This window comes from Castor canadensis, chromosome 17 (genome assembly GCF_047511655.1).
Source record: "Castor canadensis chromosome 17, mCasCan1.hap1v2, whole genome shotgun sequence".
In the NCBI taxonomy this organism is placed as follows: Eukaryota; Metazoa; Chordata; class Mammalia; order Rodentia; family Castoridae; genus Castor; species Castor canadensis.
Genome location: NC_133402.1, coordinates 55,199,719 through 55,213,190, shown reverse-complemented (window position 1 = coordinate 55,213,190; position 13,472 = coordinate 55,199,719). Strand labels below are relative to the sequence as shown.

At 45.3% G+C, this 13,472-nt stretch overlaps 1 protein-coding gene across 1 annotated transcript in view; it reads right to left on the bottom strand.

Moving 5' to 3' along the window:
• The window catches only part of LOC109687714 (inhibitor of carbonic anhydrase-like), a 37,345-nt gene that overhangs the window by 9,228 nt on the left and 14,645 nt on the right, over nt 1-13,472 (bottom strand). Inside the window, exons 7-13 of the mRNA XM_074060264.1 lie at nt 11,661-11,839; nt 10,048-10,219; nt 8,964-9,106; nt 6,223-6,313; nt 5,557-5,613; nt 2,762-2,917; nt 857-998 (exon numbers count right to left, since the gene is read on the bottom strand). Of these exons, the coding sequence (XP_073916365.1) occupies nt 857-998; nt 2,762-2,917; nt 5,557-5,613; nt 6,223-6,313; nt 8,964-9,106; nt 10,048-10,219; nt 11,661-11,839 (940 nt within the window). The remainder of the gene's footprint in view (nt 1-856; nt 999-2,761; nt 2,918-5,556; nt 5,614-6,222; nt 6,314-8,963; nt 9,107-10,047; nt 10,220-11,660; nt 11,840-13,472) is intronic.

The following is a 13,472-nucleotide window of genomic DNA, read 5'->3' as shown; positions in this document are numbered from 1 at the left end:
TTCTGCCATAATGTGCTGCCTCACTACAGGCCTAAGAGTATTGGATCATGGTCTGCAACCTTCTAAAACCATGAACCAAAAAAACCCTTTCTCTTTATAAGCTACGTATCTCAGATACTTTGTTATGGTGACAGAAAGCTAACTAATACATCCCCCCTTGGTTGCATTGCAGTTTGTACAGTTGGGAGGAGTCCTGTCATTTATTTATGTGTTTATTATGCTGCTCTTCCCATAGGACCGGGGCGGGGGTGACAGGGGCAGGGCCATGCATGTCTGTTGGCTACTATAACTCCTCTATGTAGAAGTTCAATAAGTATTTCTTGAATGGGTGGAGAAGCCCAGGGATATGTATTTTTAAAAGACATTCAACAGCCAAGTGTAAGAAGCAAAGTGTTTGGTGTGTCTCCTATGATTTTAAACTGATTGCATAACTTGTCGACAATCACACTGAAGAAAGGAGCAGAACCAGGTGGTAACTCTGAAGCCATCACTCTTGTGCCCTCCACCCAGAGTCCTGAACTGCCCTAAGTCAGCTAGGCCTGCAGGAGAAGGCTCTAAAACTGGGCTGGGGGCTGGCAGAGTACCTCAAACAGTAAGAACACCTGTCTAGCAAGCCTGAGGCCCTGAGTTCAAACCCCAGTCTCACCAAAAAAAAAAAAAAAAAAACCCAAACAAAACAAAACACTAGAACTTGGTTGGACTTCAGTCCTTAGAGCCACTCAGAATTGCAGTAGCTCTTTTCGAATTCCTAATCCTTTTAAATAAACACCCAGAGGCTGGGATGCTGGGAAGGGTGAGGGAATGAAAAGTTCACTGGGGTGCTGCAAAGAGAAAGGGGTGCTCAGACACTACTTACCTGAGAGCCCCGCTGGAACCAAAGTATCTCTCGTTGCTGTTGGGAGCACACAGGTGGGTTGGATTGCTGCTACCACCACACAGTGCACAGAGAGGGGAGTCCGGATTAGACCCAGGGGCACAGCTGCGACTGAAGAACTCATCTGTCGAGTGAAGAGGACAACCAGAGTCAGCTCTTTCTTTAATAGTAGGAATGCCTCAGGATTTGTCCTTACTATTGTCAGGATAATGCAAAGACACACCAAGTTCTGTAGTGGCATTTAATTAAAAACCATTTCAGCAAAGGGGAAACAATGCAAGATGGATCAGCATCTGTGAAGTTATGGAAGCCACCCTGTCCTGGCACAGAGTAGTGGTGTAGAATTGGACACAGACTTCAGCCCTTTGAGAATGGAAAAAGTGGAAGTCCTAGCTGACTGAACTTGAACCACCTCTGCTCTGTTCTCCTTGCCCTCCTTGAAACCATTGTGACTTCAAGTCAGGAAGTGGTTAGAGAGGCATGGCCACCAAACCTGCCACTGGGCTCGAGGTTACCCCTGAGGAAATGGGGCAAAGGCCCTATCCTCTTGGAACCTACAGTCTGAGTGCTGGGGGATTGGATTTAGATGGGGGAAAATAATCACTTTAATGCAACTCAAATATTTCCTAACCAAGTTGGAAGGGGGAGAGGATCTTGTAAGAGAAAAAGCAAGCCAGTGTGTCTTCACAAAAACCAGGAGCTAGTGTTTTAAGGCAGTTTGAAGAAAGCATGCTGAGAAGTCAGGAGGTAAAGGCTGGAGCACATCCTTCCAGATGAGCAACCTGAGATCACTGTTGGTCGTGACCAGAGTCTTTCTGTGGGATGATGCAGACCAGATGGGTGACAGGTAGTTAAGGAGTAAGTGGAAGGTGAATGGTTCAGACTCTGTTTTTCAGATGTCAGGCAGTAAAGGAACTGGAGAACATTGGGAGAAACATGTTTACATGTTGAAGGAAGTTGTTGGATACACCAGAGGGAGAAGAAATAGCTAAGGGTCTGAGACTCCACGGAGGGGAGCAGGGGCGTAACTGGCACCCATATGCAGGTAGAGGGACTGGGTGGAGGAAGCTGGGAAAGGCAGCTGCCAGGAGGCCCAGCATTAGCAGTGGCATGTTAAGGACGAACCTCTCAAAGGTTTCAGTTATCCTCTACGGTGCAGATTGGATCATCTGCTGAGAAGTATGGCAGATGGGCGTGGGGCTGAGGTATGTAGACAAGTTGGATATTAGGATAATTATTGGGAAGTATGGGTTATGGAACAGAGAAACAATGGGGGTGCTCAGGGGTGCTGGGGACCCATGGAGGCCAAAGGCTGGGGCATTTTCATTTAACAGAACAGCCCTGTGACATTCTTTAGGTGTGTTCAGCTGCTCAGGTATGAGGAGAACAGAAGATGGGCTTCATGCAGGGCTGGGATTTGTCATATGGACGGAGAAAGAAAGGAGAAGAAAGCCTTTTAGATACTAAAGTGTGTAGCTAAAATGGCTAGTGCGGGAATCTAAGTGAGGCCAGATGAACGTAAAAGCTACAGTTCTCATTCCCTGGTGGGAGGTTTTCAAATAAGCAGCCAATTCAGTTTCTCTGTGAAATCAGCCCACGTGCGCACACACACATGGGCTTTGCTTGTATCCTGAGTTATTTGGGAGACAAAATGAACAGGGCTCTTTCCCCGAGCTCTGCTCTTGGGGCCACGCATGCCCTTCAGAAGCAAGGGGGTGAGGAGAAAGAAGGGGACGTGCTCAGGGAGAAGTGGGGCTCGCTCTTAGGTCTGTCAAGACATCGACAGCACCACCCACTTATGACATCCTTGACATTCACTGCACTGGATTTCTCCCTATCCAGGCACAGGCCCAAGGAGGAGACTGTCAGCCAGCACAGCATACTCACCAAATTTACAGGACCCAGTCTGGTTGTATATTAAGCCCATGGGGATGTTCCAGCCTGAGGAAGTGCCCACTGCTGTGTGACAGGATTTCTTGCCTCTCAGAGAATTCCAGGTGATTTCAGCATCTGATTTCTTAACCACGGCCACGACATAGTAACCTGCAGTGCAGATACCAGGGGTGTGTGAGATTGGGAGGCTGGAAGTCATATGGGGGTCTTCTGCCTTCCCCTTCTGTTAGGAAACAAAGTGTGAAAATGTGAATCTTCGTGTCCACCCCTCCAGCACCCCTTCCACACCTTGGCAGACTAGAAGTGATTACAGCAGCTGCAGTAGCAACAGCTGAATGGGTCCTGGCTTCCTGTGCCTGGGTCACAGTGATAGGAAATCACTGCACTCCTGGAGAGCTTGGAGGTACAATCTCCACTTTTTAGAGCCCACTTTTTGTAAATATTCATCTAATTACCTGCATTAAGTCCCTTCCTGCTTAAATTAGTACTTCATTTCATCTTGAATTTTTGCTGATGCTCGCTGCTGTCTTTTTAAGCAAGGAACAAGGCTGTCTCAGAGAAAACTCAAGTCTTCTGAGCAAGTTTGCTTTTACAGGAAAAAGCCCCCAAACCTTCTGTATATGTGTGTGTGTGTGTACTATGTGTATGTGTAAACATATAATATTTACTTACAAGCTATATATTTATAACAATACATTTATATATACATATAAGTATATGTACCTATACATTACAATATACACATTATTAATTATATACATATATAAGTATATATAAAATCACACCTGTAATCCCAGCTATCCTGAAGGTGGAGATCAGGAGGATCACAGTTCAAGGACAAATTGGGCAAAAAGTTAGAGAGACCTCCATCTCAACACACAAGCTGAGCATGGTGGCATGTACCTGTCATCCCAGCTATGGGGGAAATATAAATAGGAGAATCACAAAAATGTAAGACCCTATTCAAAAAAAATAACTAAAGCCAAAAGGCTGGAGGTGTGGCTCAAATGATAGAGTACTTGCCTAACAAGCTCAAGACTGGAGTTCAACCCCCAGTACCTCACTCCCAAAAAGTTATGTATATAGATCTCTATTTATATTAACCAAATGCTGTTACAGAGCCTGTCTTCATATGAAACTATTTCTGTACTTAGAGCATTAATCATCATCATCCATCTTTGAGAGAGAGAGAGAGAGAGACTTGATGATCACACACAGGTTGCTCTCCGTTTTTACTCAGATGGACCCGCTCCCTCTGTCAGCCATGTTGTTGGTATCTGAATGCTGTCTAAGCTTCCTTGTTGACCTACATTTGTGTATCACTGCAGTTCCTGGAAATTTCAGCTATTCCTGAAGCAGGCAGGGTTGTTTCAGACTATAAATGATTGACTAGAATACAGGGTTGATGAAAGGCTGGGTCATAGGTGTGAAAATGAGGACATGATTCAGAGAAGACATCTTAGCCATGAAAGCAGAGGGGAGAGTTAAGGAGTCCTGTTTAACGGGAGAGAGACAGGAGGCTGCTGCAGGGGGCAAAGGAAGTGACACCTTGACTGTGCCCCTTGGTGGCCTTGATGAAGGGTGGCAGTGCAGGGCCTTTGCAACCTAGTACACAGTAAGGAGTGGAGCCCATAGGATGCTGCTGTGTTGTGATGATCCAAACACCTCCTGTTCCCCAGCTCTCCTGCCTCACAGGAAATGCAAAATGCAAGAAAATTGCTGGCTTTCACTCAAGATTGTCTCTCATAGTGGTTTTCAAACCTTAACATGCCTTGAGTCTGTTAAAACAGATTGCTGGGCCATCCGAGCACTTTCTGACTCAGTAGGACTAGCATGGAAACCCAAGACTTTCATGTCTAACAAATGGCCAGATGATGTGGATGTTGTTGTCCAGAGGTCACTCCTGAGGACCACTGTCTCTACTAGGATTAGGCTGTTCTGGGTGGAGATGGAACCCGTGGGTCTGTCTGGAGACACAGATGGGAGAAGCTGCCCCCTGGTGGTGGGTTGTTCTAAAGACCAGGCCCACTCTGCTGCTAGGGGTTCCAGTTGGTTACAAGCCCAAGGGTGGGTTGGACTTTCCTTCATCTTCTTTAGCAGCACGTGGGAATTCTGTCCTCTCATGAGGCCTCTAACTGGCCCCAGAAATGCCAGGAGTGGCTCCTTCCCTGGTGCTGACCTTCATGCAGAGATGGACAGGCCATGTGTGACAGGAGGCGCAAGCTGTCAGGAGGGCTCAGGGTTTCCATCACTACACCTCTTCTCAAGCCTAGGTGCAGTCACCTCCCAGCTGGGTGGCCCTGTATGTACAAGCCACACAGTCCCTAAGCCTCACTCTTTCCACCTGCATTCCATGGGACAATAATGTCCACCTATAGAGTTGATGAGAAGAGCCCATGGGAGGAGTGCCAAGAGGAGTCCTTTATCAACTGCATTGTACCCTCCAGATATTAATTATTATGACAGCGTCAGGACAGATTTGCGTCTTATGATGAACTTGGGGTTTTTTTCTAACTCTAGTAATTTTTTTTTTATGGTTGGAACTCAGGATGTCACACTTGCTAGGCAGGTGCTCTATCACTTGAGCCACACTCCCCAACCTTTTTTTGTTTTAGTTATTTTGTAGATAGAGTCTCTTGCTTTTGCCCATGGCTAGTCTTGGACCAAGATCCTCCTACCTACACCTCCCCAAATTCTAGTAATTTTGGGTTGTTTTTAAGGCTTTCCTCATCTTCTCCCCCAACATTGGCTTCTACATTTGAGCCCCAGTGTTACTGATCCTCACTCACCTTCCAAGGGTGCATTCACACACTTTGACCCAAGATGCTCACTGCCATCTTTTGGCTCTAAAAAAACCAGAAACAGATACAATCAAGAAACATGGCATTCAGCTCCATGTTACTCCATCCAAAGTCACGAGCATCTGGGTCCTCAGCAATGAACAGAGAGCCCCTAACTAAGCAATCTAGCTCTAGTTACCAACAGACCCATTCAACCCCCGTCCCCTGACCTTGGCCATTCAAACCTTAGATGCCATCCCAAATTCTCCTCAATACTCAAGCAGACACAAAATAAAGGAAATGAGACAGCCATCACTGGGGAGAGGCAGAGACCACTGCAGATGTTGGCCAAGACCCCTTCACACTTGCTGTGGAAGTCCTGACGTCTTCCCATGAGTTAGTGGCAACTTTTACACGAGGGAGACTTGGCAGGCACTGTGCCAGCTCTACACTATGTCTTCCGATATCTCTCCACAGGCATTATTTTGGGCTCTTTCTGCCTGACTCCTGCACCTATATGTTAACTAGTTTTGGCTTTGGAGAAGGGCGATTCTACCTTCTAGTTCTCTACACTGCAACAACAGTTATTATATTAACTGAGCTACACTGTTTCCACCTCTTTCTACATCTGTGGTCCAGGGGGAAGAAACCAGAGAGGCGCTCCCCTCCACTCACCATAGTTCTCTGCCAGGACAGGCACCAGACCACACTGGCCCGCTATATACATGTGTCCTCCATCCAAGGTCATAGCATCAGCTTCTCCTTTCTGAAGAAACAAACCCATAGCACATGGCAAGCTGTCTCCTATCCCACTGACCCTGGAGGTTTTTATCTTGTTGGCTTTACCTCACATGTCTTTTGTAAGTAATCAAATCATGGATCACCCAAATCTACCATATAAATGCAAACTTTAGAAAACTGGGACATGCCTTTGGCCTGTTGACCCAGAAACAAGTGCACAACCCAGGTCATGCTCTCTGGACATGCCCTCAGCACACCTTTGTGACCACTGTCACTCAACTCAACAATCCATATGGCCAAGGCTTGGGGTGGTAGCAAACACCCATGAGCTCAGTAACTTGGGAGACAGAGCTAGGAGGACTGAGGTCTTAGGATAGCTTGAGCAAGAGTTCGTGACCCTATCTGAAAGAAACTAAAATCAAAAGGACTGAGGACGTGCCTCAGGTGGTAGAGTACATCCCTAGCATGAGGCTCTGAGTTCAATCCCCAGTGTTGCAAAAATCCACATGGCCAAACTCAAGGACTGCACTTCACTGGTTTCTATTGAACATGTTTTCCTTCCAACTATGGAGCTCAAACCCATTCCCACAATCCTATTAGCACCACACTCAGAGCCTGGCATAATGAATGTTTGCAATTAATAACTAATTTCTCTAATTAAATAACCCATTCATGATTAACTTTTTAAAATCAATTTTTATAACCATAGGACAAAAAAAAAGATATTCTTATAGTCATTAAACAAGGTCATTGGCATGAAAATACACAGACATATACACATCTTTGCTTTTGACCTGTTCACTGCCCTCTGGAAACCTGAAAACCAGAAACTACAGCAGCAAAAACAAAACAAAACAAAACAAAAAACTCACCACACCCTCACTATGCACCAGGCTCCTCCCTGAACACAGGGCTTACCTTGTGTGTTTGTCACAAGCTCCAATGACACAGGTCCTACAATTTCCCTTCTTTGATAGGTTAGGAAACTGAATAGGAGAGAGGTTAAATAATTTGCCCAATAGAAGGCCACTGAGACTGAAATTTCTGCAGTGTAACCTGCAGTAACCACTGTACCACACAGCCTCCAGAGCACATCTCTAAAATACTATGCTGGCTATAATTTTTAATCCATAAATGGATGAAAAATCCCTTATAGGCTTATCATGAGGAGTAAATGAGTTAAGGGATGCTAAGAGCCCGTAAATATGGTTGTCACATAGAAAACGACTTCAGAAATATCAGCATTAATATTAAAGATGTACCCAGAAATACAGCTACAAAAATTTCTGCTCCCCATGATCTACATTAGCAAAGGACTTGGAAATACCTCAAGTATAAACATTTAGTAATCGGTTAAGTAAATTGAGGCAGAAATACTTGGTGGAATATTATATAGCTGCTAAAAACATAACTTTTTTTTTAGTGGTACTGGGATTTGAACTTGAGGCCCTTGCACTTGCTAGGCAGGTGCTCTACTATATTGACTATGCCTCCAACCCTTTTTGCTTCAAGCTATTTTTCAGATAGGGTCTTGCTTTTTGCCTGGGCTGCTTTGGACCACAATATTACCCCTATGCCTCTTGTGTAGCTGAGATTACAGACATGCACCACCACGTCTGACTTGTTTGTCAGCTTGAGAACTTTTTGCCCAGGCTGACCTTGAACCATGATCTTCCTTATCTCTGCTTCCCAAGTAGCTAGTATTACAGGCATAAATCACATGTCTAGCCTTAAAAACATTTTAACTGATAAAGTATACCACCTGTGCTCAAGACTTTATTTATTTATTTTTGGGGGGGGGAGTTTATTTATTTTTTATTTTTTATTTTTTCATTTTTCTTTTATTATTCATATGTGCATACAAGGCTTGGTTCATTTCTCCCCCCTGCCCCCACCCCCTCCCTTACCACCCAAGACTTTAAATAATAATAATAGCCAACACTTATTGACAGCTTACTCTTTGCCAAGCAATATTCTGAGCACTCAAATTAAAATAGTGCTAACAGCTGACAAATTTAGGAATATATATAGCCCCCAAGATTTGAATCTTATGAGTTGGTGCCAGGAATTTTACCAAAATCAGGATTTTCTCAAGTTAAGCAAGATCATTATTCAGTCTCCTAAGTCTGTGAGTTTTTCAACCTTCTATTTATAAATTTATTTTTTCCTAATCGCAAAAATATCCACTGCTAATAGAGAGATGGAAAATTATTAATGCAACAATGTCATCACTCAGAAAGTTGACTACGATCTCTGATGAAGGTGTAAATGGTTTTGTTTCTTTATTTCTCTATCAGAATGAAGTCACTGTTTTATGATCAGAAATAAAATTCAGGACTGAAAAAGGTTGATCTGTATTTACAATCCGCAGTGACCCGATCACGCCCTGTAATGTCACCACACTTTCTGGGTCTTGTAGGAAGAACACATCTCCAAGTTCGCTGGACCCCAGAGCTGAGCCCCAAGGAGTCTGGGACTTGGGCCGGTCCTGTGTTTCTCTCTGGCCCTGAGCTAGGGGACTGAGGAGTAAGTGGGGTGGGGTTTGGGAGGTGGGAGGTAGCACACAATAGGTGTTAGCATGGAGTGATCTGGGATGAGGTCTTCAATGTCACACTCTGCAGAAGCACTGAGTGTCTAAGGGTCTGAGTCCAGCTGTGAAAGCAGGGCCTTCTTACCACAATGGCAGTAATGCAGTCCTCAGAGGTCTCCTCCATGGTGCATGCCAAGGCTCCACCGCTCACTGCACTCCAGTGGTCACATTTGGCCCTCTCATGGTGACCCACTGCACACCACTGCACCCTCTGGGAGTCTTCCACACCTAGGACGGGTGAAGAGCTGGGGATTCTGAGGAAACCCAAGATGACTGTGGAGTGGCCGAATGAGACCTCACTAACAGCAGCAGACTGTGCCTGTGTCACTCCCACGACACTTGTCCAGGAGGAGTGGGAAACTCCAGAAAGAACATGAAGATGAAGCCCATCCCCTCCCTCCTGACCTCAGCTCAGGCATCACTCCCCATGGAGGTCTCTCAGAGCTCCAGCCCCAATCAGGGCCTTCTAGGATTTTCCCTGATAGGCTCCCCATGCAGGGAGCAGGCTCCAGGCAGTATCATGTGTCCTGCTCTGAGTGGGTCTCATGCCAAGTCTTGGTTCACCCATATAACACTTTCACTGCCCTCTTTAGGTGTCCAGTAACTACTGGTGGGCTGAAGGGACAGGGAAAAAAAAGCAAAGAAGGAAGGCATTGAGGGGATACAGTGGAAGGCAGGAGCCAGACTCAAAATCTCTGAAGTTCTAGTTCAACTTTGTGGCTGTATTCTCTGGTCGACTATTTTCCCTGTCACGAGCTGAGTCAACTTGATTAATACAAAGTAGCCCAAACCAATATTACTTCAAGTTGTCTGTAATAGGAAGGTCTTCAAAAACATCTTATAGGGCTGGCAGAGTGGCTCAAATGGTAGAGCACCTGCCTAGCAAGCAAGAGGCCCTGAGTTCAAGTCCTAGTACCCCCCAAAAAAAAATGAAAAAAAAAAACCTTTGTAATCACATAACTTAAGCTTTCTCCCAGCTTAGCAGAAAATCCCCTCAATGAAATAAAACAAATAAGAAAGGAAAAGAAACTAAAATTCCTCATTTGCCCAGTGCAGTTAGCTCTCCTGTGGGCCTGTTAAGGTTGGTGACACCAGGACAGCCTCATTCTGTGGTCCCTGTCCTGCCCTGCTGCCCAAGCTTGCCAAGTCCTTCCCAGGACCTTCCATACCACTCTTTAGATGCTCAATGGCAGAAAAAGACTCATATCCCAGGTACAGCTTGGCGTCCATCTTAGGGGGGATTCTTAAAAATCCCTGGGTGGCATCGGTGAACAGCAGGTCTCTTCCATGTGGGGAGCCAAAGAGCTGGAACTGTGATGACTTATCTTTTCCAAAATGTTCCTGTTCAAAAGAGAAAAGAGAGTAAAGGAGGGAAGTTGACATTAAGATAAAAGTACACATAAAACAAACCCAAAACCAGACAAGGGAAACAGAGAGACATGCAGTCGTCCCCTGGTCCACAGTGTCATCTCTCTGCTATTAACCACACTCTGAAAATGGTAAATGGAAAGTTCCAGAAATAAGCAGTCAGTTTAAAGTAACTTTTATTAGTATTTTATTATTGTTATTGTTAATTTCTTACTGTGCCTAATTTTTCAGTTGAACTTTGGTATAGGTTTAAATGTACAAGAAAAAGCACACTACAGATGGTTGTGAACAAAATTTTGACTTATGATTTTTGACATTACAATTACCATCATAAGTTGAGGTGCATCTATAAAGAGTTTGGGACTAGTCACTATTTCAGGCATCCATGGAGGGTTTTGGGATGTACCCCAATGATAACAGCACCAGAGCATGGAGGTGGTGGCCAGGGCTCTGACATCTTTGTGACTCTTGGAGTTCTCAAGTTTCTCCCAGAAATATTTTACTTAAATCCCAGCTGCTCTGCCTTGTGTGATCTCAGGAAAACTTCCAGGGGTTGCCCTCAGGTCTGTATGAAGAAGTTTGGGTTTGTGTGCCAGGCAGCGGTCCATCTCCAAAGGGGGCTACTTCTCTGTGTTCCCAAGGGCTCTGGGGTAGCACCTATCCATGTGCTCTTTCAAAAGACTGGTTTTTGCTTTTGTAGTGGCTCTGCATGAAATGTCACCTGCCCTCCACTACCCAATCCTTTGGGTGCACAGAGTTTACTCCCCAGCACCTAGGATTCTTCCAAATACACCTTCAAATCGGTTCCTCTGTCCTTAATAGGTACAAGATCCATGTCCCCAAGGATGCATAATTCCACCTAGTGACAATAAATACTAATTGTGTCTCCTACAGCCATTTCTGAGCGATTCAAGGATAAGTCTTGGTGTAACTTATCTCTGATGCCCCCATTTCTGAGCAGACTGTTCTCAGAGATAGCACAGGGTGACAAATGGGCTGAGTGGGCCAGATAACTACCAACACAGGATAGGGTGCAGATGACTTATGCCCAAGGACCAGCTTCGAGGGAAGTCAGGAGGGACTCATTTTGTGGAAGAGGAAGGGACATTTGTGCTGCATCCTGGGGATCTGTTTAAACTGAAGAGAATGAAATGGGGCAAGAGAAACTTCTGCAGAGAGTCTTTAGCCCTCTGAGTTGGTGATGCCAGATAGGGGTTCACAGTCTCTGCTGCATGTAATGAGTAAATAAGGTGAATGGCTTGTCAATGAGATGGGTCATGTGCAGCAGAGTTCCCACTGTGTTCTGAACACACGAGGACTTCTAGGGTGGCCAGAAGGCAAGAAGGAAGCACCCTCCCAAATCCAAGCAGGGAGCTCTAAGCGAGAGAGAGGGTTAGGACAGCAGTCAGGATACCTGGGCCTGGTTGAGAAGCTCCCAGATCAAGTCCTCCCTGCCATCCACAGATCGAGCCACGACAGCATGAGATGGGACCCGGGCCAGGTGGCACTCATGATATTCGTCCACAGGCCTCCGGGTATTGTCTGGGCAGAGCAGCTCATACTTGTCCCTGTCAGCCTTTTCTGTCAGGATCTCTGGGGACAGAAAGGCCAGGTGAATGAATTACTGATGGAGCTACAAGCTGTGCTGTCCTCAACCCACTGAACCACAAAATGCATGACCTGAAGGAGACTTAGAGAGACTTTTATACAGATAGGAACTGGAGGCCTCAGCAGTAGAATGACTAATTCATAATCCCAGCGTAGGCAGACACAGGCCTGGGAGGCATGCCCAGCCCAGTGTCCCTTTCGCTGCCCACTTCTCTGTGGCTCTGCTAATAAAAATGGTAATAGCAACACTGGACCTGGTGGCTTAAGCTTGTAATCCCAGCGACTCAGGAGGTCGGGTTGAGAGGATCTAGTAGGTTCCAGGCCAGCTTAGGCAAAAAGTTAGCATGGCTCTGAGCATGTGCCAATCCAGCTACACAGGAGGCCTAAGTAGGAGGGTCTCAATCTGACCCTGTTCAAAAAATAAGTAAAGCAAAAAGGGCTGGAGGCTTGGTTTAAGTGGTAGAGAACCTGCCTAGTAAGTACAAGGTCCTGGGTTCAAATCCCAGTAGCACACAAAAAAAAAACCAATGGTGACAGCAAATGTCTACTGAGCACTCACAGTCCACCAGAGACTGAGCTCAAAGCTGTCAGTGCTTCATTTCATTTAATCTTTGCAACAACTAGAAGTCAGTAATATAACGATCTCATCATAGAGGTGAGGGTACAGAGTCATACACTCTAGCTTGCCATGGAAGGACAATCCAGGCCCTGACAGAGCCTACTGGGGAAAAGGTGATAGGAGGGCGCAGGGTGGGGGAGGAGTGTGAGGGGTCCAGTCAGGGAGCTCTGCAGATGCAAAGAAACAGGCTCCTTTGTTCGCACTGGGTGAAATAAATGACCTTATTTGGAAATAGGGTCCCAGCAGATGTAATTAGTGAAGACAAGCTCATACTGGAACAGAGTGGGCCCCTAATCCAACAGGACTGATGTCCTTAGAAAAGGGGGAACTTTAGCACACGGGAGATGGCTGGGTGGGTACTAAAGCAGATTGGAATCATGTGTCTGCAAGCCAAGAAATGGTAAAGATGCCAACAAGCCAAGAAAGAGGTCCAGACAGATCCTCCCTCACAGCCTGCAGAAGGGATGAGCCCTGCCGACACCTTGATCTTGGAATTCTGGCCTCCGGAATTGGAAGATGATGAATTACCTTTGCTTAAGCCAGTTTGTTCTGGCTGTCCCAGAAAACTAATACAGAAGGTCTTTGAGATTAATAAAAATCTCATATTGAAAGAGGAGTACATGTATATAAATGGAAAAATGAGACCTGTTGAAATTATTCCAGGATTGGGAGCAGGGAGGAGAAAGGAGAATGATGGAGGAGGGGTGAATTCAACTGTGATATATTTGATAAAAGAACTTTTGTAAATGTCACAATGTACTCCCAGCACACCAATAATTTTTAAAAAATTAAAAATATATAAATAAATAAAAAAAAAGAGGCATACAATCAGATATGAGGAATGGTTATAGTTTTAATGAAGCATGTCATAGGGAAAATACATTTTAAATCTTAAAAATTAGCAAGATGTGGTGATACACATTTATAATTCTGACACTTTGGAGTCTGAGGCAGGAAGAGCTTGAGTTTGGGGCCAGCTTGGATTAAGTAGTGAGTTCC